Raw genomic sequence first — 23085 nt, 5'->3', positions numbered from 1 at the left:
AGGAGGAACCCTGAAAGCCGTGGGCAGCCGGCCCGGGCAAGCGGGCCTTCGGCCAAGGAGCTGCCGGCAACTTCTGCTGCCCTCGGCTGGGGCCGCTCCTCTGGGGCAACTTTGCTTGGGAGGCCAGTGGGGCCCGGCGGGTGCCGGCCTCCTCCTCCTGCAGGCCCGGCGGGTGCCGGCCCCCTCCTCCTACAGGCCCGGCGGGTGCCGGCCTCCTCCTCCTGCAGGCCCGTTCCTTCCTTGCCTCAGGATCTCAGGACCACCATTTTCTCTCGGGGGGGGTCTCTTTTTGGGCTCCGAGCCCCCCCAGCAGACGGCAGCAGCCCCTCTCCTTCCCTCCGACTCTTCCCCCCACAATCTCCCCAGCCCACGCACTGGGATCAGCAAATAGCCAGTTAAGGCTTCTCGGGGCTGCAGGCTTAGGAAGCAAAGCTCAGACAGTCGTTCCCTGGGCCCCGGGGTTCCTGTCCCTAGACAGAGGGGCCTCAGAATCCCGGTCTTGGGCTCTTTTGGGGGACAGGAGGCTCGGGCCCCCTTCTGCCCAACTCCCTGGGGCTCCCACATGCGCTCCCACCCTCAGCCCGCTGGGCTTCCCCTCCCCACAGTCCCTCAGGGACTTCCCCTCCCCTGAGGGAGCGGGCCTGAGTGGTGAAGCTTGTTGGAGGGCCAATCCATCAGCACCGATTAGGCACCAACTGTGTGCAAACAACGGGGATGAAAAGACAAAGGCCGAAGGCTGTGGGTGCCTGGGAAAGGCCCCGATGGGCCAGGGCTGGCCTGCAGGGGAACGGAAACGGATAAGGGAGTGAGGCCGGGAGAAGGGCTCCTGAGGAGCCAGAATCCCTGCTGGGGAGGAGCCGGCCACTCCATGCAGAGCCCAGGGAGCAGAGGGGGAGCAGGGTGGGGGGATGGGCCTCGGGCCGGACCACAGGGAGCCCCGAGGGCTCTCGGGCAGGTAAATGAGGCGGTGAGGGAGCATTTCGGCCCCCAAAGGGAAGGGAGCTGCACCGAGGTGGCAGCGGGAGTAGGGAGGCTGGGAAGGGAGAAGAAACAGTTCTTGGTAGTGATTCAAGATTATGGGCTGAGGGAGATGAAGGGGCGTCTAGAAGCGGGGCAGGGCCCAGAGGGAAGCAGCAGATGGGGCAGGAAAAACAATGGCTGTCCCCGGGGGGCCGGTCTGGAGGAGGAAGCAGCCCCTCGGGCCCTTGCTCCTCTAAGGCCTTCCTCGAGCCGGGCGGCCCCTCTGCCCTGTAACGTGCCCCTCACGCCTCCGCTTGACGCCCCATGCCCCGCCCCCAGCTCTGCCCCATCACCACCAGGGCCGTGCCCATAGCAAGTCCTGAATCACATGGGCAGGAAAGGGAGAGAAGGCCTCTCCTCGCCAAAGCACTGACGGCCGCGTGCATCCTCCTGATTTCTCAACAGACGTCGACGAATGCCAGTCGGATCCGTGCAAAAACGGGGGGACCTGCAGGGACCTCCCGGCAGCCTTCGTCTGCAGGTGCCCCGACGGCTTTGCCGGGATCCACTGTGAGAAAGGTGAGACCTCCCGGAGGCCAGAAGCCCCTCCCTGTGGCCCCGTTAGCTCTACTCTGCCCTCCCAGAGCCCCCCACTCCTTCCTCCTGCAGCCCTCCTCCTCCGGCTGCTTTAATCACTGTGCGGTGGGGGGGCTTGTCTAGAAGTGGACGCCTGTGACTCGGGTCCCTGCCAGCACGGAGGGGAGTGTGAGAACGACGGCGGCTCTTACCTGTGCGTCTGCCCCGAGGGATTCTTTGGCTACCACTGTGAGATCGGTGAGTCGCGCTCAGGGGGGCCGGCGCTCAAAGGGGGCTGGAGCTCAGGGGGGCCGGAGCTCAGGGGGGGCTGGAGCTCAGGGGGGCCGGCACTCAAAGGGGGCTGGAGCTCAGGGGGGCTAGCGCTCAGGGGGGGCTGGAGGGGGGCCAGAGCTCAGGGGGGGCTGGAGGGGGGCCAGAGCTCAGGGGGGCCGGCCGGGCCAATTCAAGGGCTGGCTTCCAACCAGCGGCTTCAAGCCTGGAGATGGGAATCCCCCAGTTCCAGGCTCGGCTTTCCCAAGTTTGCTGTCGCCTCATCTCTAAAATGGGCAGGAGGCAACTGCTCCCTGGGGTCTCACGAGGATCGTGGATGATATCGTGGCCCTTTGCTAAAGTCAGTGGCCCCATGCAGTTATTCTTATGTGCAGATGGCCCAGAATGCCTCGCGTGGGACTGTCCTGGGGGCCTACAGATATCAGGGCCCCCATAGACATATTCCAGGCTCCCTCCCCGCCCCCTTCCTTGCCCCAGCGCTTCCCCCCTGCGGCTCCCACATCCTCCTCACCTGTCCCATCCGCTCTCCTCTGTGAGTCTGGATTCCCAGGCTCAGGTGTGAAGTTCTAGAGTGGAAATGGGGGCGGGGAGGGGGTCCCTCCTTTTCCACCTCTTCCACCTCCCAGCATGTTCAGCGCGCCCAGTCTCGTTTCATCGTGGATCTGCCCCCGGGAGCTTCAGCTTGGACCCGGCTCCTCTGCCTTCTCGGGATAGCAATGGCCCTTTTACAGCCTGCTTTAAAAATTGCCTTTAAAAGGGTTTTTGTCCTAATAGCCCCGTAGTAACATGGGTAGAATTTGCCAGGTTCTCCCATTTTACAAAGGAGGACGTTGAGGCTCTGGGAGTTTGTCACTTGGGGATTCACACTCAGGTCCCAGGCCAGGCTGGACCACCTCTCGTTATCCCCCCCCTCAGATCTCTCCCCCACAACTGTCAGCCCTCCGACCCACGTTCTTTCCCATCACAACCACACGGTGTGGCTCTGGGCCATCAAGTGGGACCCGGAAATTGCCCCGTGAAATGTCCTGAGCCCGACGACCACCAGAGACCCTCCTCCATCTACACTGGGCAGGGCCGGGTGTAGACAATGGGCAGAGCTGGAGATCTCGACTTGGTTTCTTTCTATTTAACAATTGTGATTCCAAGAAAGCGACCACAGGATTCATGGCCTGCCCAAGGAGCCCGAGCCACACAAAAAGGGGAACCAGTCGGACCCCCGCGGGCTGCAGCCCGTGCCCGGGGGCTCCCCTTTTCAGGGCTGCTTCTTCACGTGCCAAAGGAGGAATTGGAGTCCTCAGGTCCCTGGCCATCAGGGGAGGCAGACGCAGAGAGCGTCCCCCCGCCAGTCACCCCTCGTCCAACTGATGAAACAACTTCCTTATCGACTGAAAACAAACGCATGAAGCCGGTGCTCCCCGGTCCCGGTGCTCCCAGTCCCGCTTCTCTCTTAGGCTGGGGAGATCAGATGAGACTGACCCGAGAGAGCGGCTCCCAGCACGGGCTGTGGGCTATGCGAGAAGGGGCTTCGGGCCCCCCCCTCAACCTCACTCCCCTTTCTCACTCAGCGAGCGATCCGTGCTTCTCCAACCCCTGCGGAGGCCGCGGCTACTGTCTGTCCAGCAACGGGTCCCACAGCTGCACCTGCAAGGTGGGCTACACCGGCAGAAACTGCGCCAAAGGTAAGGGGCCCCCCGTCTCCGGGCAGCCGGGGGGGCCGGGTCTTTCCCACCCGACTTACGCCTTCCTCCGGTCCTCACCGACACCCAGAGCTGCTGCCGCCCACAACCCTCAAGGTGGAAAGGGTGGAGGACAGCGGGGTCTCCATCTCCTGGCGGCCCCCCGAGGACCCGGCGGCCAAGCAGGCCATCGACGGCTACGCGGTGACCTACGCCTCCTTCGACGGCTCCTACCGACGGACCGACTTCGTGGACCGCAGCCACTCCGCCCACCAGCTGCGGGCGCTGGCCGCGGGCAAAGCCTACAACATCTCCGTCTTCTCGGTCAAGCGCAACGTGAACAACAAGAACGACATCAGCAGACCCGTGGTGCTCATCACCCGCACGCGTGAGTGCCTGGGCCGGGGGGCGGTGGTCCGAGGTCAGAGGGCGGCCTCAGCTTTTCCCAGAGACCCCCACGGGGCAGGCGACCCGCCGGCTCCCCAAGCCCCCGCTGCCTCTGGGCCAGCTGTCGCTCTGAGAAGCTTCCTCCCTGTTCTCCCCCTCCCCGTGGCGGCCCGAAACCTGCCCCTTTCCAGCTTTTACCCCTGGGCCCGGCTCCATTCTCGGGCTGTACAAGAGCCACACAGCAGCCTTAACATTTCGGGCAACTCGCCCCCCTCCCTGACGTCCCCTCCACAGACCAGGCGGCCCCGGGGCCCCCAATGTAGCCCAGCAACCGCCTGCCCGGGGCGAACCTCGGGACGCCACTGCCCAAGGCTCCATCTCCGGCCCCGGGGCTCAGGGGGCCCGGACGTCAGTCAGCAAGCGCGCATTAAGGGTGGGCTCCCCGGCCTTCCAGGCCTGAATCTAGGGCCTACAAAACTGTAACAAATTCGGCAGCATTCAGTGAGCGCCGACTGTGTGCCGGGAGCAGAAAGAGGCCTTCAGGGGCCTTAAGTCCTGCCTGTCGGTATAAATGGCTCTGAAGGAATTTGGGGATTAGACGGATCACTGATCTCATCCACTTATTGGTCTTATTTTTTGGCTTTTGCTTTTTTTCCCTGGGGCACTTAGGGTTAAGTGACTTGCCCAGGGTCACACAGCTAAGAGGTTCAAGTGTCTGAGACCAGATTTGAACTCAGGTCCTCCTGACTCCAGGGCTGGTGCTCTCCCCACTGCGCCCCCTGGCTGCCCCTCACTTATTATTTTAAATAAAGATGAAACTGGGCCCCGGGACCCTAGAGAAGCCACTTCGCTTTGGCAGGTCCCCGCTCCTCCTCCGCAGTGTGACAAAGGCCTTGCCTTCCCCGGGGTGGGCGCTGCGTCGGCGCCTCTCGGGGTCCCTCCAGCACTGAGATCCGAGGCTCGGGGGCTGATCCCCAGGCACGGGCTGTTCTAGGCTAGCAGGAGCCGTCACCCCTTAAACACGAGCCCCGCCCTCGCTGGCCTTGGGTCCGCTCCGACCCGCGCTCGTTAGCACCCCCTCCCGCGAGGCCGCGCCCCCGGTCCCGGGCACCCCCCGACAGGTGCTTCTCCCCCAGGGCCTCGGCCCGTGCAGGGCTTCGAGATCACCAACGTCACGGCCTCGTCCATCACGGTGCAGTGGGCTCTCCACAAGGTCAAGCACTCCACCGTCAGCAAAGTGCGGGTGTCCATCCGCCGGCTCGGGGACCAGGAGGACCGCGCCGTGGAGCTGGACAGCGCCGCCGACAAGTACACATTCTGGTGAGGGCGCCGGGCTTGCATCCGGGGCACGTGGGCGCCGAGGCCCGGGGAGGCCTGGGATGGATCAGACCCCGAGCCTGCCCCGATCACGCCCAACAGCCGTCGCCCTCCTGTGGCAAATGGCGTGAGCGCTCTCGCTCCGGGGATAAAAAAGCAAGAGGAAAAAGCTTTCTCAAGGGGCATCCCAAGTCCGAGGGGACGGGGACGGGAAGGGAGCGGAGCTGGCTCCCCCTCCCCATCGAGCTCTCTCCCCGCAGGGACCTGCTGCCCGGAGAGAGGTACCTCATCCACGTGGCCACCCTCAGCGGCCTGGGCACTGAGGACCATCCCTCCGAGAGCCTGGCCACGGCCCCCTTCCACGTGTGGACTCGTGAGTACCGGAAAGGGCTGGGATCAGACCCTCCCCCCGTCCCGACCGCTCCGAGCTCTCCGGGAGAGCCTGGGGTCTCTGCCACTGACCCCCTGGTGTGACACAGCCCCGCCCCCGAGACCGCCCCGCTGCGGGACCAAGGCAGCTCTGCACCCCTGGGGGGGGCTGGATCTGAGGCCCTGCGGGCACCATCAGGGCATGGCCTAGAGCTGGGGGTCTCTGTAACACGTAGGACTTGATTTATCTCAGAGAAAAGCCCTTGTGGATTTTCCAGCAGTTACATAGACACGGCTAGTTTTTAAGCCTTTGACAAACGTCCCCCATTGTGATCGGCCAAAGGGAGAGGAGGCAGGTGTCCAATGTAACCATTTTGTTCCTGCCGAAAGAACTCTCAGCAGGGAAAGCAGCGAACTCGGGAAAGACCGGATATCAATCCGCCCTCAGACACAAACTGGCCGTGGGACTCTGGGCCTGTCCCTTCACGCTGTTTGCCTCAGTTTCCTCATTTGTAAAATGGGAACAATCACAGACGTCCTCGCAGGGTTGTTACAGAGATCCGATGCGATGATGGCCGTGAAACGCACTAAACGCCGGCCGTCACCGGGCCTCCGGTACTGATGGTTCTCCTCCTTCCCCCTCTCTTACGCCTCGGGCAGGTCCCCTCTCTCCCAGAAACCTGACCGCGGCGAGAGTCACGGCGACCTCGGCCCACATGGTCTGGGAGCAGCCGCCCCCGGGGACCTCCGTGGAGGGTTACATCATCAACGTGACCACCAGCCAGAGCGTGAAGAGCCGCTACGTTCCCAACGGGAAGCTGACCTCCTACACCATGCGCGACCTGCAGCCGGGCCAGAGGTACCGCCTCTCGGTGACCGCCGTGCAGAGCACGGAGCAAGGCCAGATGCACAGCGACCCCGCCCACCTCCACATCGTGACCGGTAAGTCCCGAGGGGGAAGAGCTGCCCTGGGGAAGCCCCCCCCCCCCAGCACTAATGACTGAGCCCAGCCCATGAACGTTACTGCTACGTCGGCCCCACCAGGGGCTCACGAAACGTCTCAGTCAGTGAGTGCGGGGGGGTCTGGGACTTCCAGAAACCCAGCTCAGCAAATTCCCATCAAGCCGAGTCCCCGGGCTGCTCCCTGGGGCCCAAAGGTCACGGTCTGACCGGGAACCCAGGGCGCGTCCGAGCGGGGCTGACGGGGATACATTTGGCACGAGTTAAAAGGGGGATGGCCTCGGAAAGGGGGAGAGAAGGAATATGGGGAAACCTGGAGGATCTAGAAACGACAGACAACAATAAAAATCTATTCTAAAGGAAGAAAGGAAAACAATGGGAAAAAAGCCAAAATCAGGGTTGATGAAAGAGAACAATAAGCTAAAGATATTCCAGAATCACCTAGTGAGGAGACCGTGCTCAGCAGGTGGTTAACCTGGGGGCTGGGGCCAGGGTAGTGCCGCGAGCCGCTTTGAGGAGAACCTGAAACCCTCCCCTGGCTCTGCCCGCGGAGGCTCGCCTCCAGCTCCACCCCGTGTGCCCGCTCTCAGTGCCCGCAGGAGCCCACAGCCCCACCGGGCACCCTCCCTCCCCCTCCTAAGGACCAGGGCCGGTCCCTCGCCAGCCGGCAGGGCTGGGTCCGTGACTCGGGGGCTTCTCTCTCTGCAGCACAGAGGGACGGCTCTTCCGAGAGGAGATGGAGCCAAGGGGGCCCCCCCAGGGTGCTTCGGAACAGACTGCCCCCCTCCTTCCTGCCTGACCTCCGGCTGCTGGCTGACCGCGAGGCGTCGGAGGAGCCGTCCCAGGCCCCCAGGTAGGACGCCCACAAACACGCGGGAAACCGCTTCCCCGTGGAGGAGTGGCAAACAGGGGCCTCCATCCCCGGGGACGGCTTTGGGGCCCAAATCCCCTCGCCCGCCGCACCGACGGAGCCCGGAACCCCGAGGGTTTGCAAAGCGCTGCACGTGCCTCGTGCCGCCTCGGCGAGACCGGAGGCAGGCGCTCCCATCCCCCTGGCTCTTCGCTGGAGATAACCGGGCTGTCTGGGCCGCAGGCTCGTGGGTGTCTGGGGGAGGGCGGCCCCCCGATGCAGGCCTAGCAGCGCCCCCCGCGCGCTCCTTGCCACCATGTCTTCTCCCGATCACCGGAAGAGCGCGGCCTGCTCCAAACCGGGTCCCGCCACCGGGACGGCGCCCAGACACCCCAGGGCACACCGGGTCCTCGCCCTCGGCACGGAGACGTCCCCCGGGCTCTCTGGGGACACAGCACGAGACTGAGGCTGGTCGCCTGCGGCCGGCGGGGAGGAGCTGGACCCCCGGGCTCTCTAAGGCAGCGTAGTAGGAACCAGGAGCCCAGCATCCCTCGGACTGCTGCAGGAGAGCGGCCCCGAGCCAAAGCACACAGGGAAGTGACTTTTAAGGGGCTTTGGGGGAAGAAAAAGGCCTCAATTGGCTCAGATCACGGACTGGGCAGAGGGGGGACCCTGTCCCCCACAGCAAGAGCGTTTCCTGTTTCTCTTCATACAATCCCTGGAGGACGTTCCCTGTTTGTTGTTGTTGTTTTCCTGCTGCGGCCCTTGGGGTTCAGTGACTTGCTCAGGGTCACACGGCTGGGAGTGTTAGGTGAAGCCACATCTGAACTCGGGTCTGGGGGACGATTCTTCCGCCTGCTCTGACAGAGAGAATCACTGGGAAGCCCAGGAGAGAAGACCAGGGCCTCTCCCCGGCGCCCGCAGCAGTCTCTCCACACAAGGCCGGACCCCCTCTGACGCTGGCACCCTGAGTTTGCCCGGGGGCCGCGGTTCTGGGACTCCCGCTTCTGAAACAGAAAAGGGAGGTGGAGGCGGAGAGAAGGCAGCTGGTAGCACTCCCAGACTGGGACTGTCACCGTGCGCGCTCACGTGTGGCCGGGAAGCCCCAAAGCCGCCCCCATCACTCGGGGCTCCAGGGCCCTGCTCGAGGCCCCGTCTCATGCTGGGAACACAGACGCAAGCGAAAAGGCAATCCCTGCCTCTGCTCTAACAGGGGAGGCCATCTCGGGGGGCCGGGCCCACTGGGGGACGAGGGGCCACGAAGGGGCGGCCGCTCCGGGCCCCTCCTCTGAAAGGAGGTTCTGTTGGACTCGGGAGGACGCGTCTGCCCAGTTCCCCTTTACGACCCTCCCGGGGCTCCCTTCCTTCCCAGGTTCACCGAGCTGGTGGACGGCAGAGGCAGAATCAGCGCCAAATTCAGCAGCGTCAGCGTCCCGAGCAAGTCGGTCACCGTGAGGTCGCGTAAGTGTCCGGGAGGGTTCGCTCGCGGCCACCTCCGTGCCCAGGGCGCCGAGGCCGGTCATACCGTGGGCACATGGGTCTGTCCGCCCCGAGCGGCCTGGGATGGGCAACGCCACCTGCCAATAACTTAGCAGCCTCCAGTGCCTTCCTCCAACACTCCTCAGTCTGGCCCCGGGGGTCCCTCGGGCCAAACGCGGTCCCTCCGCACGTGTGCGCGAGCCGGCTGCCGTCCGGGAATCCCCCTCCCCCGTGGGCCTCAGTCCCTGCCCCCAATCAGGGCGTCGGACTAACTCGGGGACCGGACCCCAAGTGAAAGCATCAGCCGGGCAGCGACTCCGACACAGCGCCGGTGACCATAAGTGACACCGACTCTGTCCCGTTAGTCCTGCGCACTTTGTGAGACGTTTCCGAGCCCCCCCGGGCGCCGCAGGTTACTTGGGGCAGCCCCCAGACCAGACTAGAGAAAGGGACCCAGGTTTGGACCCCAGAGCCGTAGCCACCCCCTTGTGACCTGCAGCGCCTGCTCTTCCCCACTTAGAACCAGAGACCCCAGTGAGACTGGAGAACATGGAAGAATCCACCAACCGGATCAGCCTGGCGCTCCAGCTGCCGGAAGCCGAAAGCAAGCAGGAGGAAGCGGGTAGGCCGGAGGGAGGGGGCCCGGGCCCAGTGGGGTCAGGGTCCTGTGCAGAACAGGAGCTTCCTTGCGGCCAGCAGGGCACGGGGCCCCCTCCTGGCAGGGACGCGGGCTCGGACTTTTATAAGGGAAATGAAAGGAGCATCCGCCAGGGGCTTTCTGGGACGCACTGGGCCGTTCGCTTCATTTTTCCAAGTATCTTTTACCTCAGAAGTCACAGAAAGAAGGGGAAAGGCAATAGGGCAGCACTCCCCTTGTCAGATCAGAGGCCACTTAAACCCAGGGGTCTCTTTCCCAAGAGTCAGGCTGCTTCCTCGCTTGCGGGTGGGCGGCCTTCCCAGCGTCCCCTTCTGGGCCGAGGGCTCTTCCTCCCTGCCGCGCCCCATCCTGGAAAGCCCGACCAGCCCCCCCGGAGCCAGAAGGCAGGTTCTGCGCTCCCCTTGGGCCAGGCCGTGGGGCTGACCGCTGGCGCTCTGATTCCAGATGACCGCAGGAACTGCTCCCTAAACCCCTGCCAGAACGGGGGCACGTGTGTGGGCGGGCCGGACTCCTACAGCTGTGACTGCGGCCCCGGCTTCAAAGGCAGACGCTGCGAGCTGGGTGAGTGAGGACCCCGGCCCGGCAACACCTCCTGGGACACGGGCAGACGGGGGCAGGGAGAGGAAGGCTTCCCACCCCCAGGCCCAGGCCCGGGTCCGTCAGCATGTGCTGGAACGCGCGGCCTAAGGGGGGACGGGAGAGGGCCGGAGGCAGCACCCCCAAGAGCCCCGAGTGCCGGGAAGGGCCCAGGGGCCTGCTTTTACCTTGGGACGAGGACCCAGGAGGGCCCACGGTGGCCCAAAACTGCCTGGGCAACACCGGGGGAGACAGCGCGTGCCAGGAGCCCCCAAATGAGAGGAAACCCTCCCTGAGGATTGGGGCCCGCTCCTGAGACCAAGGCCCAGAGGGCTGGGCTTGGAGGCTGTGGACTGCAAGCTCTGACACAACAGAAGCAGCCCCGTCCGTTGCCCTGAGCCCAGCCCACCCGTGGCCTCTGCCCACCCGTGGCCTCTGCCCACCCGTGGCACTGCCTGTCAGTGGACTTTGCCCACCATGGCGGCCCAGAAAGGCCCAAGGCCTGGGTTTTTGTGGCAGGCCGTCCTTGGGGCATTGGAGCAGGGGGCTCTGCCAACCCTTCCCCAAGGCCACGAGGCCTGAGGGAGGGAAGCCGGGAGCCTGAGGACAGACCCCTCCCTGACCCCGCTTCTTCTCCCTGGACAGCGTGCAAGAAGGTCCCGCACTCCTGCACACGGCTGTACTCGGAGACCAAGTCCTTTCCTGTCTGGGAAGGAGGAGTCTGCCATTACGTGTAAGTCAGCCCGGACCCCAAAGGGCAAAGCCCCTCTCCCGGCTGCCTCCCACAACGCCCCGATAGGGCAGGGCAAATGAGGGGCCGGGGGCCCGGTCCCATGGGACTGGAGACAAGTCTCTCTGGACCTCTACAATCTAATGAACAGCAGAGGGAGCGCTGACCCCAGGTCCCTCGGCTCTAGGCCCCTTATCTCTGGGGAAGCTGAAGAAAAAGCCGAATCAGAAAGTGCTTTATTTTTCTAAACAGCAGTAGTTGGTGTATAAAGTGACAAAATCTAATTTTAAAAAGAGGAAAAAGCTCAGGAGGGGCCACGGAAACCAAGAGGACGTTCTTATTTCTCTTGCCAAAGCTCCTGCGCTCTTGGCTTTTTTTTTACCTAGATGGAGAAATAAGCAGAACAGCCAGGGCCCACCCCAGCCCGATGAATGTATTAAGTCCCCAGGCACTTCCAGGAGAAACTGAGGGTCAGGCAGGTTCCATAAGCAAGGAGCGGCCGTTGTCCCCAAAACAGCAGCACCCCTCCCCTCTCCCCCCCAGTCAGAGCTGCTGGGCAGAGCCGGCCGCTGACCCGGTTCTCTTTCACACCAGGTACAAGAGAATCTACAAAGTCCACCCAGACATCTGCTACAAGGAGAGCTGCGAAGGCACGACTGCCAAGACTCCCAGCAGGTACCAGCACGGGAAGCGGGCTCCTCCTGCTTCGTGGCCCAGGAGCTGGGCTGGTGGGGAGGGGCTGACCCCGAGGGGGCTGGCCACTGGGTACAGCACGGGGAAGTATTTATGAAGCCCTCAGCTGGGCCATCCCAAGGGAGGCTCAGGCCCCTCGGAGCCCGCCCGGGGCCTCAGCAGGGCCAAAGGTCACGCCCAGGGTTCCATTCTACTTTGGAGCGGCCAGAATCCTGGGCAAATCAACTTGTTTGGGGAAAGTCTAAAACTGGTTTGTTTTTGTATCGAGCTTCGTTTCCCCACCCTTGAGGCTCACTGCCCTACAACAGCATGACCAAAAGTCAGTCAATTCTAAAATCTGTTGCTTCAGTGGCCGCCTTTTCTCTATTTCAGGAAACAAAGCCACAGTCCGACAGCAAGGAAGCCTTAAGGTGAGTGAGGGCCTTCTGAGGCTGTCCCTTGGAGGCCGGGGGGAAGGGAACACTGGGGCAATGTTCCACAATCACCGAGCTGCTGAATGCATTTCAGGAGAAAGTTTGTGGGCAAATCCCGGCACTCAAACTAGGCTCCCGGAGCGGCTGGATACGCCTGTGAATGGTTTAGCCTCCAAAAGGATGGTCACTTTGGACTCCTGGGACCCTTTCCCTAAGATCTCCTGGGAAAGCACAGGACCTGGCAGACAAAAGGGGCTTAATAAATGCTCACTGACTTAAGAGCCACAAGAGCAGACTGAACTAATGGAGAGGCTAACCGCTAGGCTACTCTAGTGAACCTCACAGCGGGCAGGGTGCTGGCTAGGGGAAAGAATGCCAGGCCCACCTCTAACATTGGCTGGATGACCAAGGTTTGCCCACACGTCCGTGCCCCATGAGGCCCTCTCCACTTGTCACGAGCCAGCTCAAAGGTCCGTGACTTGGTGGGACACACCTGAGAATCCCTCCCATCAGTAGTTCCTTAAGTTAACCGTGTGGTCAAAACATGTCGCCAAGCGGGCGGCCTGATGGCAGATACTCCTCTTTCCAAAGACACTGGGCCTGAACTTAAAGCTTTTCCAAACTAAAAAGGTCACCTAGGGCACTGGTTCGGCTAGCATGGCTTCCAAGGGAAGTCAGTTCCTGATAATGAGAATTAAAGGCACAACCCCACCCCCACTTCGATAAATGTTGTCAAGTAGAAAACCATTAGAAGAAATGACTATTTGCCTGAAAAGAATGAGGCTGAAATTATCCTAAGTTATTAGAGAGAGAAATCAGAATTTAAATTGAAACTGTCACTGACACTATTATAATCCCTTTTCCCCTTCTCCCTCAAAGGTCCACAACAGGCGTAGTTTCACCTTGTCAACTCTGAGGGCTTTTAAATCCCAGGAAGATGAGCTCGACTTCACAGGCTGAAGCAGAACCCAGAGAGGACAGGCACTTTACTAGAAGGGGCCCAGCCCTCGCTCCTCCAGCTCTCTGGGACCCGCCATCAGGCCCATCACACCAGCCACTTCCTTCCTTGGGGGACGGCCCGAGGCTTCCTCAGTTTTCCTAATTCCAGACTCGATCTCTCCAAGGTGGCTGCGTTCTGCCCCAGATCATCCAAAGGTGCTTCGGAATAGTTCTCTACAATGACTGAAAGCTACCAATGTGGGGGTATGCAGACCACCAGGACGGGACCGGAAGTAGCAGACCCTGGTTCACAAAGTTCCAAGTAGACACGAATCTTCTGAGACCCAAAACATCAAAACAAAGAAGAAACGTTCACAGCTTCCGAACGGCAAGAGCAGAAATGAATCCTTCCCAAGTCGAAAAGCAACTTCAGGCATTGTTTAATGCTACTTAACCCTTTTTGTCCCTAGTCCTATAATCTGAAGAGTACTTTTGTTCATTGATATTTTGCAGGTTAGTAGTCCATAGTGTGGATTAGTGCCTTTCGGTATTTTGAAAGAAGAAATGTTAAACAATTAACACTATCTAGCTTAGAAACCTTCCTGTCTCCCACAACTTCATATGGGCTTTTGCATGTGGACAAACTCATTCCTTAACTGGCAGATCAGGTACAGCCGTTCCGGCCACCCTGGGATGACGGAACAAAGGTCTGATCTGTTGCCATCAAGACAAACTGTTTTAGTCTACTGAGTCATTAACCTAAAATGTTTCACGTTTGGTCCTTTATCAGAGGACACGTTGTCATTCATGAGCCCCCCCCCCCCCTCCTCCAAAGCTGCAAAAGCGATGGAAACCCTGATACGTTAAAATCAATGCAGCAAGCGACCCCAAGGAGACCCCCAAATCAGGGCATTCCAGCTCATCAGCATTGGAGGACAGAGGAGGAAACCTGACCTTCAAATCTGAGCGTTCCATTGGGGGAGCAGTGAGGCAGCTGGATGTGTCGGGACGCAGTCTGCACTACCGAGATTTCTCTTACCTGTCCGAGGGCGCCGAAGGAAATCACGACCCATTCAAAGTGGAAGGCCTTCCTTTTCGCCAGATGTAATCATTTTGCAAGAGGATTTCTTTGAAGGATTAGAATTGTGGTTTTTAAATTATGAGAATTATATATGGGTATGTCTCAGGAAAAGCACACACATATTAATTAGCCATTTTCACAATGGAAGGACACACTAAGGAGATAAACTACAGCAAATCTAAAAGACTTCCACCATTCCAAAAACTACCAAGTAACACTCAGGAGATTGGCTTTAATTTAGGAAAAGAGTCAGAAAACACAGGTGTCTGGAAAGGGGTCTTAATATATATAACTATGTGATTTCTTTTTTTCAACAATGGCAGGCCTCAACAGGATCACATGGTGTCACTGGAAAAGCACACAAGGCAAAAAAAGAACTTTTATTATCATGTATCTCAGTAAAACTAAGAAAAAAATGTTTGTCTGACATAACAAATTCTCAACTTGGCAATCCGTGCCATGTGACCTATCCTTTTTGTTTTACAAAGAATCGTAAACATCTGCAGAAAAAGCTTTTCTAAATATCATAATATCTTTCAGGCAAATCCGCCAAGCCACTTTTCCCTCATGATTCATTCTGCCCCTCTCAACTCTTCTGTGAAATCCCGGGAAGGCACTTCGCTGCTTCCCATCAGTTCACCAGACTGATGATACAGGATCAGGGTTTGCCCACAGAGGAGCAAGCAATCCCTCCCTCCCTCCCCACCTTCTCAAAGGGGTATATTCATCTGGGGTTCAAGTGAAAAGAACCAACTTCCTGTAAACTGGAGAACTTTCTCAGGATTCCATTTCACATCTGCCCGATCCAGCATAGAAACACATCATTTGGAGCCCCAAGGACAGAAGCACACAATTACAATTCTTGCACATCTCCAGGACGGAGCAGGGAGCTCGCTGAAAAATCCCTGCCTCCACTGTCGTAAGTGACCACTCCTTCCTCAAAGAAAGGGGCTCCCTCTAAGTGAGCCGAAACAGTTTCGCTCATGTCAGGCCAACGTCCCACGCCTGGCTCCCCGACACAGCCAATCGAGTCGCCCTTGCCCGGAATCGCCCACAGTGAGACGGCGACTGTGGCCACTGTCCAGTAGCAAAGTTTCCTGGGCTGCTCACGCTCTCTGTATTTCTTTTCTTGAAACACACAAACATCAACTTACTGGAGAGAGCAAGAATGCTACGGGACTGAATGTAAAATTGTACAAAATTGACGATATAACACAAAAGCAAAAAAAAAATCTCATTTCCAATCCCATCAATCCAGAATTTTTAAAAATACAATTTATTTCTTGAAGCAGCTTTTTGGTTGTGTAAGAGGGAGTCAGCACGTAAGGAAATCTAAAGGTCAACCTCAGGAAGTTTACATTAATTGACATTTTTCAATGTAATTTGTTTAATAATAATTTGTTAGTCATTCCTCTACAATCCAATAAGGGGGAAAGGTGAGCTCACCACAGAGCAGTAAATGATGCTTGATATACTAAGCAACAAACCTGAGTGAAAAATGACAGGATCACAGTTTGAGGTTACCAAGCCCAACCCCCCCATTTTACAGATAAGGAAACTGAGTAGCTGGGCCAGGATCTGAAGCCGAGTCCTCTAGCTTTCCAGGGCCTTGTGTTCCAGAGCCCAGCCCAGACCCTTAGCAGGATCCACCACGAGGATCCCATCCATGTGGGACTGAGTCCCTCCTGAGGAGATACAACTTTTCTGGGGGGATATAATGTGGAAGTTTGCTGTGACTGCCGCTACTGAAACCTCAAGGCCACAGTCTCAGAAAGGCCTGACCCATGACAGAAACCAGGCTGCCCAGTCACGGCCCAGTCACGGGGCCGGCCACAAGGAGGACTCCTCGTTTGCTGGGACTGGCCGTGATCACAGAACCTTGTATATGAGCAGCATGAAGCCCAAGGCGGAGCAGAACTTTAGAATGGCGCACTGCAATTAAGAGGCATCGGCCATTTTCAGGTTAAGAACAAGGACCCCTGGGAGCTGCTATACCCTGAGGGTGACTTCCCTCCAGCCCCTTCCCAGTCTTACCTTCGCCACCAACCCCCGACAGCTCACTCCTTCCCAACAGGAGGAAGCCAGGCTGGGTGAGCAACGCACATATTGGGGGACAAAAAGCGAGGTTGGAGCCTCCACTTAAAGTCTGCCAGGCTAGTCACAGACCCACGCCTCCAGAGGAACCCTCAAACGACCCTTGTGGCAAACGGCTTCCCCAAGCGAAACGCTCCCTGGGCCTCCTCCGCTCGTCACCACCCATCAGTCCTTCTCGTCGCCAGAATCGTCCGAGTCCGACAGGTCGGAGTCCTCCTCGTCGGATGCATGCAGACCTTCCTCTTCCTCTAGTTCCTCCCGAGCTAAGAGCTTCTTAAAGATCTCAAACTCCTCCGAAGAGGAGTGCGCTGTCTTGGCTAAAAACTCCGCTTCTGAGACTCTCAAAATCGAGTTCACAGAAGGGTTGCAGATCTGCGTTTGTCCCTTTTTATCCGGAGTCTGGTACAGGCCCAGTCGCTCTAAGAAGATGTGCCTCTGTTTGATCTTGGTCATCGAGTACTGGAAGTACTTGGTCTTCACCAAATCGCGCTGCTTTATCCCCATCCTAAAGTAGGCGTACTGGAAGGAACAGCAGCAAACAATGAGGAATCCCAGCAGGACCCGCCTCCAGCCAAAATGTTCAAAGGAATACCCGAGGGGAGAGCTCCCCGGCCCCCACCACCCATGACCCGGCCCCATGGTTACCAGCCCACTCAGATTAGGAGCAAAGGGAACAATGGGAGGAGGAAGCCATCCCAGGAGCTGGGCTTCTTTGCCACAGTCAGGGGAGAAAGGAACCCAGCAGAGGCCAGAGTCTCAAAGTTCAGGAGGCCAACACTGGGCCTGGACAATCGTTCCCAGAGAGACGGGTGGGCAAGAAAGACAGGAAGCAGAGAGCGCGCAGGGGACTGAAGAGGCTGCCCCGTCATCCCTCCCCTTCCCCAGCTTCCAAGGACCACGGAAATCTGTCCTGGTCTGGGGTGCTGACCCCCCCTCCCCCAGCACTCCACTCTCCAGGTCTCCTGCAGACAGGCCTGGGTCCTGAGAGCAGCTGAAGCTGTGATGGCCTCATTGCGCCTCCTGCACAGGGTGACAGAGGGGTGTCCTTCCTGCACGACTTAGTGTCTCAGTTTCCTCCTGAAGAAGTTCCAGGCACCGGGTCACCAGGGCCTGCCACATTAAGGGCTGTAGCTTGAAGCTCACCCAAACCCTGAGTTAGCCAGTGCCAGTACCAAGGGGACCCTCGAAGCTCAGGAGCCCAGCCCTACGCCCCATGGTAGGGGTCCAGAGCATGGCCCCCTGCCCAAGCCCCATGGCTGGAGGAAGAGAAAGAAAATGAAGAGAGGAGGAGGAGGGCAGGAACAGAGGGTCAGCTAGGGGCAGCCCAGCACTCATGGATACGGTCCTGGGCCTTCTGGTGACCCTCACATCAGACCTCGCCGGAGGTTAGGCACATCAACACCCTCCCACCAAGTCCAGCCTTCCTTCATTCTCTTAAGAGATGAAAAGCTGCTCTGGCTCCTGGCTCCAAAGCAGGCCCTTCTTTGGCTCCCTCTTACCTGGAATTTATACTCCAAGGCCATGGGCTCCTCCTGCAGAACCCGGGGGCAGCTGCCCACAATCTCTGCCACCTGCTGCCCACTAAAAAGGCACTTGTCCTTCAAGACGGAGACGAGTGTGTCAATACGCTGCTGGCTCATGGTGAACAGCTCCGGACAGCAACGAGTCATGTGCTCCAAGTGCCCTGTGGGACACAGAACAGGAGGGGGGGAGGGAGGGGGTTGATCACGGGAACATAGGCAGCTCCCCAGCACAGGGCACACACAGAAATGACCCTGTTCATCACAGCTAGCCAGACACCCACCTGAGCCACCATGCTGTGAAGCTTCCTGGAGAGCCCCTCCCAACATTCCCATGGGGGTCTGTTCTGTGGTCAATGTGTCCAGAGTTCCAACCCAGGCATCGGGAGCCCCCTTCCTCATTTACCCCCCAGAAACGCGGGGGCTCCCAAGGGACACACAGTCAAAGGGGCTGAAGCTTCAGGGACTGGTCAGGATTGGGGGAGAGGGGAATGGTTAGAGCCAAGGCAACCATAGAGGTTCCTCCATCCCAGCAGGCCCCCGCTTAGGGCCTTTCTCTTCTGCAGAAGCCCCAAGAACCAGAATGCCTGCTTCCCTCTCCGTGGAGGAGACGAACCCAGAATCCCTCTTGGGGCGGGATGAGGACGCAGGGCAGGGCCCACAAGACCCGTGCTGGAACGGGGGGAGGTGCCATTTACCATCCCTGGGCGATGAGAAAGCAGGACTGAGCAGGGGCGCCTCCTAGGCAGCGCCCAGTGGGAGACAGAAGTCCCCAGAGGGCTCAGGAAGAAGGAGTGAGCTGGGAGCTGCGTACCTCTGGGTCAGCTTCAGGGAAGCCCCTTCCCTCTCACACTGCGTCCCTCCCTGTGTCTGTTCCCCTCAGCCAGCAGGAGGAGGCCGGCGCCTTCCACCAGCCTCCCGCACTGGGGCTCCAACCCAAACCCTCTCCTCACAGTACGAAAGCTTCTGGCCAAAGACACCACCGGGCTCCCGCTCGGCTCCCTTGTTTCAGGGACTGCCTTTGATCCACACCCAGATCCAGCCCTGACTGTTCCCCAGAGGAGCCACCGCAGGCCTGGAATCTGCCCCTCCCCGACACCCTGTACACTCCCCTCAGACACCGCCTCGTACCCGAGACCCCCCAGAGGCCCCTCCGGCCGTGGGCGCCCTTCCTCTTGTATCACTCTGTATTTACTTCTCTGTCGACATGCTGTACCCCCCACCCTAGAATGTAAGCTCCGGGAGGGTGGAAGCCCAGCGCCTTCCCCGGGAGAGACTTAATAAATACGTCTTTGAGTTGAAAAGTCAGCGGCGGCCTCTCACTCACAGGACACCCGCTCACCTGACAAACTCAGGGCTCCCTACACTGGCCAAAGGGGCAGGGACGGGGGCTCCCCCACAGGGCTGGGCCCAGATCAGAGGGGCAGGTCACAGCCACAAGATGCAGAAGCCTACGGTCATTAACAACCGTGCTTCTGGAGCAGGTACTGGGCACCAGGCCCATTGTAGTTACTCGGGAGAAAGGTGTTCTCTGCACTCCTCATACAGATGGGGAAACTGAGGCAGAGGTCAAGTGACTTGGCAGGGTCACAAAGCCAGTCTTCTGGACCCCAGGTCTAGCACTCTCTCTCCTGGACCCCCACCCCCCACCCCCAGCTCTTTGGAACAAAGGCTGTCACTGGGGGCCTTATAATCCTCACATATCATGGGATCAACAGTACGGGGTCCTTATGCTTGGGCCCCACCACAGCACGGGGTCCTTACACCCCGGACCCACCCCGGCACGGGGTCCTTACACCCCGGACCCACCACAGCACCGGGTCCCCACAGCACGGGGTCCTTACGGGCCGGCCCCACAGTACTAGAGGGTTCTTGCGGCACCTGGTCCGCGTCAGCGGGCGGAGCTAACACGGAAAGACGGTGGCGGGAAAGGGGCGGGGATGAGGGCCCCCGGCAGCAGCACCTTCGCCAAGCCCCAGGCGCCGCAGATGGCCGGCACGCTCCTTCAGCCGCTGCCCCGGCAGCCGCAGGATCTGCGGGTTTCTCCTCAAGGCCTCGCACACGGGCTCCGGCTCCAGGCCCAGCAGCAAGAGCTCCGCCACGGCGGCCACCACCTGCTGAGGCCGGAGCCCGGGCTGCATCCGCAACAACTCCCCCACGCGGCTGTCGCTGAAGCCCATGTCCGCCAGCTGCCTCTGCGCCGTCTCCGGCTGCGCATGCCCGTGCGTGGGCTCCGAGGTCACGTTCCGAACGGGGGCACCAGGCCGGCCCAGCAGGGGGGCAGCGCGCCAGGACCGCCGCCACACCTACATGGGCACGAAAGTCACAGTCAGCGTCTCCCGCCCAGGCCAGGCCCTCACCCATCGCTCCTACCCCCCGAGGAGGCGGGGCACACAGCAGGTGCCTCATGAAGGCAGCCTCCAGGAAGGAACGGAGTGCAAGTCCTGTCCCTCGGCGGCCCTCCAGAGCAGGCTGGAGGGCGTTTCCTCCCCAGGGGGTCCGCCCACCCAGGACCAGAGACCCTGGGCCTTCTGTCCAACCCCCACTTTACAAAAAAGGAAACTGATGCGCACACGGGAATGGGGAGGGAGAACCCCGGACAATAAGGCACTTCCCCAGCTCCCACCGCCCATTCCCGGGCTTCCGGGGGAAAGGCTGCGGCAATCTCGCTCTCGGGGCGGGGAAGGGGCGGAGCAAATGGAGGGGGCGACGCACAGGTATTCGCGCTCCCTCCTCGCTCCCGACCTGCGCAGCCGTACTCCGGCTCCACTCCTGTCGCAGCCCCCTTGGGAAGGGAAAGAGAAGGAGGAAGAGGAAAACTGGCCGCGCAGCCGCACAACTACCACGCCTGAATCGTCCGCCCGGGCGTAGCTTCGGGACCCGAATTTTCCCTATAACGTAGTGAGCGCTCCGCAGAGGAGACACTGACCTGCCGGCAGCTGGCCGCCATGGCACCAGGAGTTCCGCGGGCACCGAGAACGAGTCCGCCGGGTTTCTTCCGGTACGTCCGGTTTCTTCGCCTCCCGCAGAAACCAGCGCTCGAGAAGAACGTTCCCACCACTTCCGGGGAACGAGGTCTGAAGGGAAGCCGGGGCAAGACTGGTGTCGAATCCCATGACGTCAGCACCGGAAGGGGCGGGGCCGCGGGGAGGAGCGGCCGGCTTTTAACGAGCTGGGAATGGCCGGCCACGTGACAGCGTCCGTCCCCGGGGCGGGGGAGGGTGAAGATTACTTCCGGGGGGTATTTGCCCACTTGTAAAGGAACTGTCGGGGAGGGAATGGAGAAGCCGGGGTAGGGGGCGTGGAGCGGCTGCCCCGGGCCGCGCCCTCCCCTAGCTACAGTCCCGGCGGTGCCCCTCCCATTTGGGGGTCCAAACACCCCACTTTCTCACACTCAGGCCTCCCGCACCCCGACCTGAAAAGGAGCAAACCAGTGACCCACACGGGGCCGAGCTTGGGGAGAGAAGGTTCGAGTCTTGGTTCTGGAGACTCCCCCCTCCCGGGGGGAGGAGCTCCCCCTCCACAACGGCCAGGCCTTAGCCAGGCCTTCTCTGGCCTCCGCGATATAGGGGTTTCAGACTTAATAGATGCAGGGGAAATAAATGCGAGCCTGGGGGTCTTGATGCGGGTGTGGTCCCTTTAAGATTCCTTTCTTTCTGATTCCCAACCTCCCCCACCCACCCCCAGTTAACGTAATTACCTTTTGATTCACAAATCCTGGCCCCTTTGAAGTCCAATAGAAGATCCGGGCCTGTCCCAGCCCCACCCGGATCTGAGCCAACTTTGGAGCTACACCCACAGGCCCCTCCAGCTAAATCTCCCCTTATAAAAGGGGCCCAGTGGGGCCCCCTCTGCAGAGGTCCCAACATGCCAACCTTCCGCCCATGTCAGGACTTTGTGTCCACTGGACCTTCTGTCCCGTGCCCTCCTTATCTCTACCTTCGCCTATACTTTAACCTTACTTCCAAACCCCTTTTTATCAATCTAGCTTTTCGGGCCAATAAATGCTTTTATTGAGGACTCGCAACACCACTGGACTTCATTTAACTCCATATCCTTGCGCCGAACCCAAGGGGGTTGCAGGGGAGCTCGGTTTGACTCGCTGTACCCTGAACCTGCCACCTAATTTCACTTAAGTACCCCAGATCTATCCCTCATCATTCTCACCCACTGCGCCCGACGCCCAAGCCTTGCTCGTGCCCCCTGCCCCCGTCTTCTCCCACTGGCAGTGCCTGCCCCAGCTGGTTCCTCTCCCCAAATCCCCACACTACTTTCGTTCACTTTTTATTTCCGGTTATACATGTATATGAGTTTTTGTAATACACATTTATGAATCATGTTGGGCGACAAAAATCAAAACAAAAGGGAAAAATCTGGAAATAAGTGACCTATACCCTCACCTATGACCTATGCTCCCTTCTAGCCTAGCTAGGTTAGACATCCCCCAACCCTGCAGTTACTTCCTCCCCAGGTCCTCAAGAAGAAGGGGTGTCTTCCCCTCTGGGCACCCCTCACCTGCCTTGACCCCAACCGGACACATCCTCATCTGTACAATTCTAGGCTGGGAGGCCAAGCGTGTGACAACGCCTCCTAAATCATGTCCCCCAGGGAGCAAGCGGCTCACTCAGGGCTTCCTCCACTGCTTGAGGGGCAGGTCTCTCAGAGAGGTACAGCAGCTACTCTGGATTTGGCAGAGAGAGCCTGTTTCCCACTGTTCCAAATCACGATCTCAAGCTGAGCTTGGGACGTGTCTCACCCCCTGGCGCAGGGAAGAAGTGATGGTGGTGTAACTATTGGTGAGCGACAAAACTCAAGCCAAGCCGGCCAAACTCCGAAACTCAGGAAATCTGAGATGGTTTGGCAAGTCTCCTAAGCCCAAAATCAGAGGCTTAACTCCAGTGAGAAAAGCTGAATGGATGAAGAAGGCCCGTTATCCCGCTGGAGCTGCCCCACCATTTCCCAGCCAGTACCGATCACGAGCTTGGGCTGCCTTCCAGGCCACGACTCCTCCCCCGGGACCACACGGCGCAGCTCTACCACCGACTCCTCTCCAGCTAAATCACACAACCTAGAGTCATGTTATAAAAACCAATTTTGTGTATTTGTCAAGCTGTACATAAAGCCTGGGCAACTGAGTTCTTTTTCTGGAGGGAACTTAGGGGCTTGTAACCAGAAACTAAAACATTCTGAAAGCCAAGGGACTACATGATGTCCGCAGATTGCAAATAGGGAATTATCTCCTCAGTCATTTGTGTAACATTCATTTTTAAAAACATTCCCAAAACTGTGAGGAAAATTTTGGCCTCAGCATTTAATTGCCACAGTATTAAATGTTCCATCTCCCTAACATACATAGGCACATTTCTACTGTTCAGTTTAACGAATTTTAATTATTTTCTCTTACAAAAAGTAACAGACTTCAAAGACATGGGCTTGTGCATTCTTGGAGGCGGCTCGGCTTCATCTTTGAAGAACACATTCTCGGGCTGCTTCAGCCACTAGGAATCCTGAGCATT

General features: G+C 59.3%; 3 protein-coding genes and 1 long non-coding RNA gene across 9 annotated transcripts in view; 2 read left to right on the top strand and 2 right to left on the bottom strand.

Moving 5' to 3' along the window:
- Positions 1-13453, top strand: part of SNED1 (sushi, nidogen and EGF like domains 1) — a 72174-nt gene extending 58721 nt beyond the window's left edge. Inside the window, exons 19-33 of the mRNA XM_051991713.1 lie at positions 1426-1539; positions 1681-1794; positions 3393-3506; positions 3595-3891; positions 5027-5210; positions 5468-5580; positions 6237-6518; positions 7245-7389; positions 8759-8847; positions 9386-9487; positions 9968-10084; positions 10745-10832; positions 11424-11504; positions 11895-11932; positions 12815-13453. Coding sequence (XP_051847673.1) covers positions 1426-1539; positions 1681-1794; positions 3393-3506; positions 3595-3891; positions 5027-5210; positions 5468-5580; positions 6237-6518; positions 7245-7389; positions 8759-8847; positions 9386-9487; positions 9968-10084; positions 10745-10832; positions 11424-11504; positions 11895-11931 — 1877 coding nt within the window. The 3' untranslated portion in view covers position 11932; positions 12815-13453. The remainder of the gene's footprint in view (positions 1-1425; positions 1540-1680; positions 1795-3392; positions 3507-3594; positions 3892-5026; positions 5211-5467; positions 5581-6236; positions 6519-7244; positions 7390-8758; positions 8848-9385; positions 9488-9967; positions 10085-10744; positions 10833-11423; positions 11505-11894; positions 11933-12814) is intronic.
- A 1755-nt stretch (positions 13454-15208) lies between these two features.
- MTERF4 (mitochondrial transcription termination factor 4) lies at positions 15209-20974 on the bottom strand. Of its 5 annotated transcripts, none has more exons than XM_051991708.1 (4): positions 20499-20974; positions 19533-19875; positions 17549-17733; positions 15209-16568 (listed from the first exon to the last, which is right to left on the bottom strand). In XM_051991708.1, exons 1-4 carry the CDS (start codon positions 20517-20519, stop codon positions 16215-16217), a joined length of 903 nt encoding a protein of 300 aa, XP_051847668.1. In that variant the 5' UTR covers positions 20520-20974; the 3' UTR covers positions 15209-16214. The 5 variants fall into 5 exon arrangements, with proteins under 5 accessions (XP_051847668.1, XP_051847671.1, XP_051847672.1 ...); XM_051991711.1 differs by having other exon boundaries at positions 20285-20670; XM_051991712.1 differs by having other exon boundaries at positions 20315-20670.
- On the top strand, positions 20477-22637 carry LOC127558362 (uncharacterized). The gene is made up of 2 exons (XR_007952793.1): positions 20477-20570; positions 20968-22637. It is a non-coding gene; the product is annotated as an uncharacterized LOC127558362 (long non-coding RNA).
- Positions 22638-22930: 293 nt separating this feature from the next.
- The window catches only part of PASK (PAS domain containing serine/threonine kinase), a 62363-nt gene continuing 62208 nt past the window's right edge, over positions 22931-23085 (bottom strand). For both annotated transcript variants that reach the window (XM_051991706.1, XM_051991705.1), the window contains one exon: positions 22931-23076. In XM_051991706.1, coding sequence (XP_051847666.1) covers positions 23068-23076 — 9 coding nt within the window. In that variant the 3' untranslated portion in view covers positions 22931-23067. The remainder of the gene's footprint in view (positions 23077-23085) is intronic.

This window comes from Antechinus flavipes, chromosome 3, assembly GCF_016432865.1.
Source record: "Antechinus flavipes isolate AdamAnt ecotype Samford, QLD, Australia chromosome 3, AdamAnt_v2, whole genome shotgun sequence".
In the NCBI taxonomy this organism is placed as follows: Eukaryota; Metazoa; Chordata; class Mammalia; order Dasyuromorphia; family Dasyuridae; genus Antechinus; species Antechinus flavipes.
Note: the sequence above shows the minus strand (reverse complement) of the source record. Positions and strands in the feature narration are given on the sequence as shown.

What these genes read in the sequence shown, in the direction of transcription:
- MTERF4 (XM_051991707.1), bottom strand. Translation starts at nt 20,202, where the DNA reads ATGGGCGGTGGGAGCTGGGGAAGTGCCTTATTGTCCGGGGTTCTCCCT. An exon ending in GCGCCTGGGGCTTGGCGAAG is followed by an intron (nt 17,734 to 19,532) that starts GTGCTGCTGCCG and finishes TGTGTCCCACAG; the next exon opens with GGCACTTGGAGCACATGACT. An exon ending in CCTTGGAGTATAAATTCCAG is followed by an intron (nt 16,569 to 17,548) that starts GTAAGAGGGAGC and finishes TGTTCCTTCCAG; the next exon opens with TACGCCTACTTTAGGATGGG.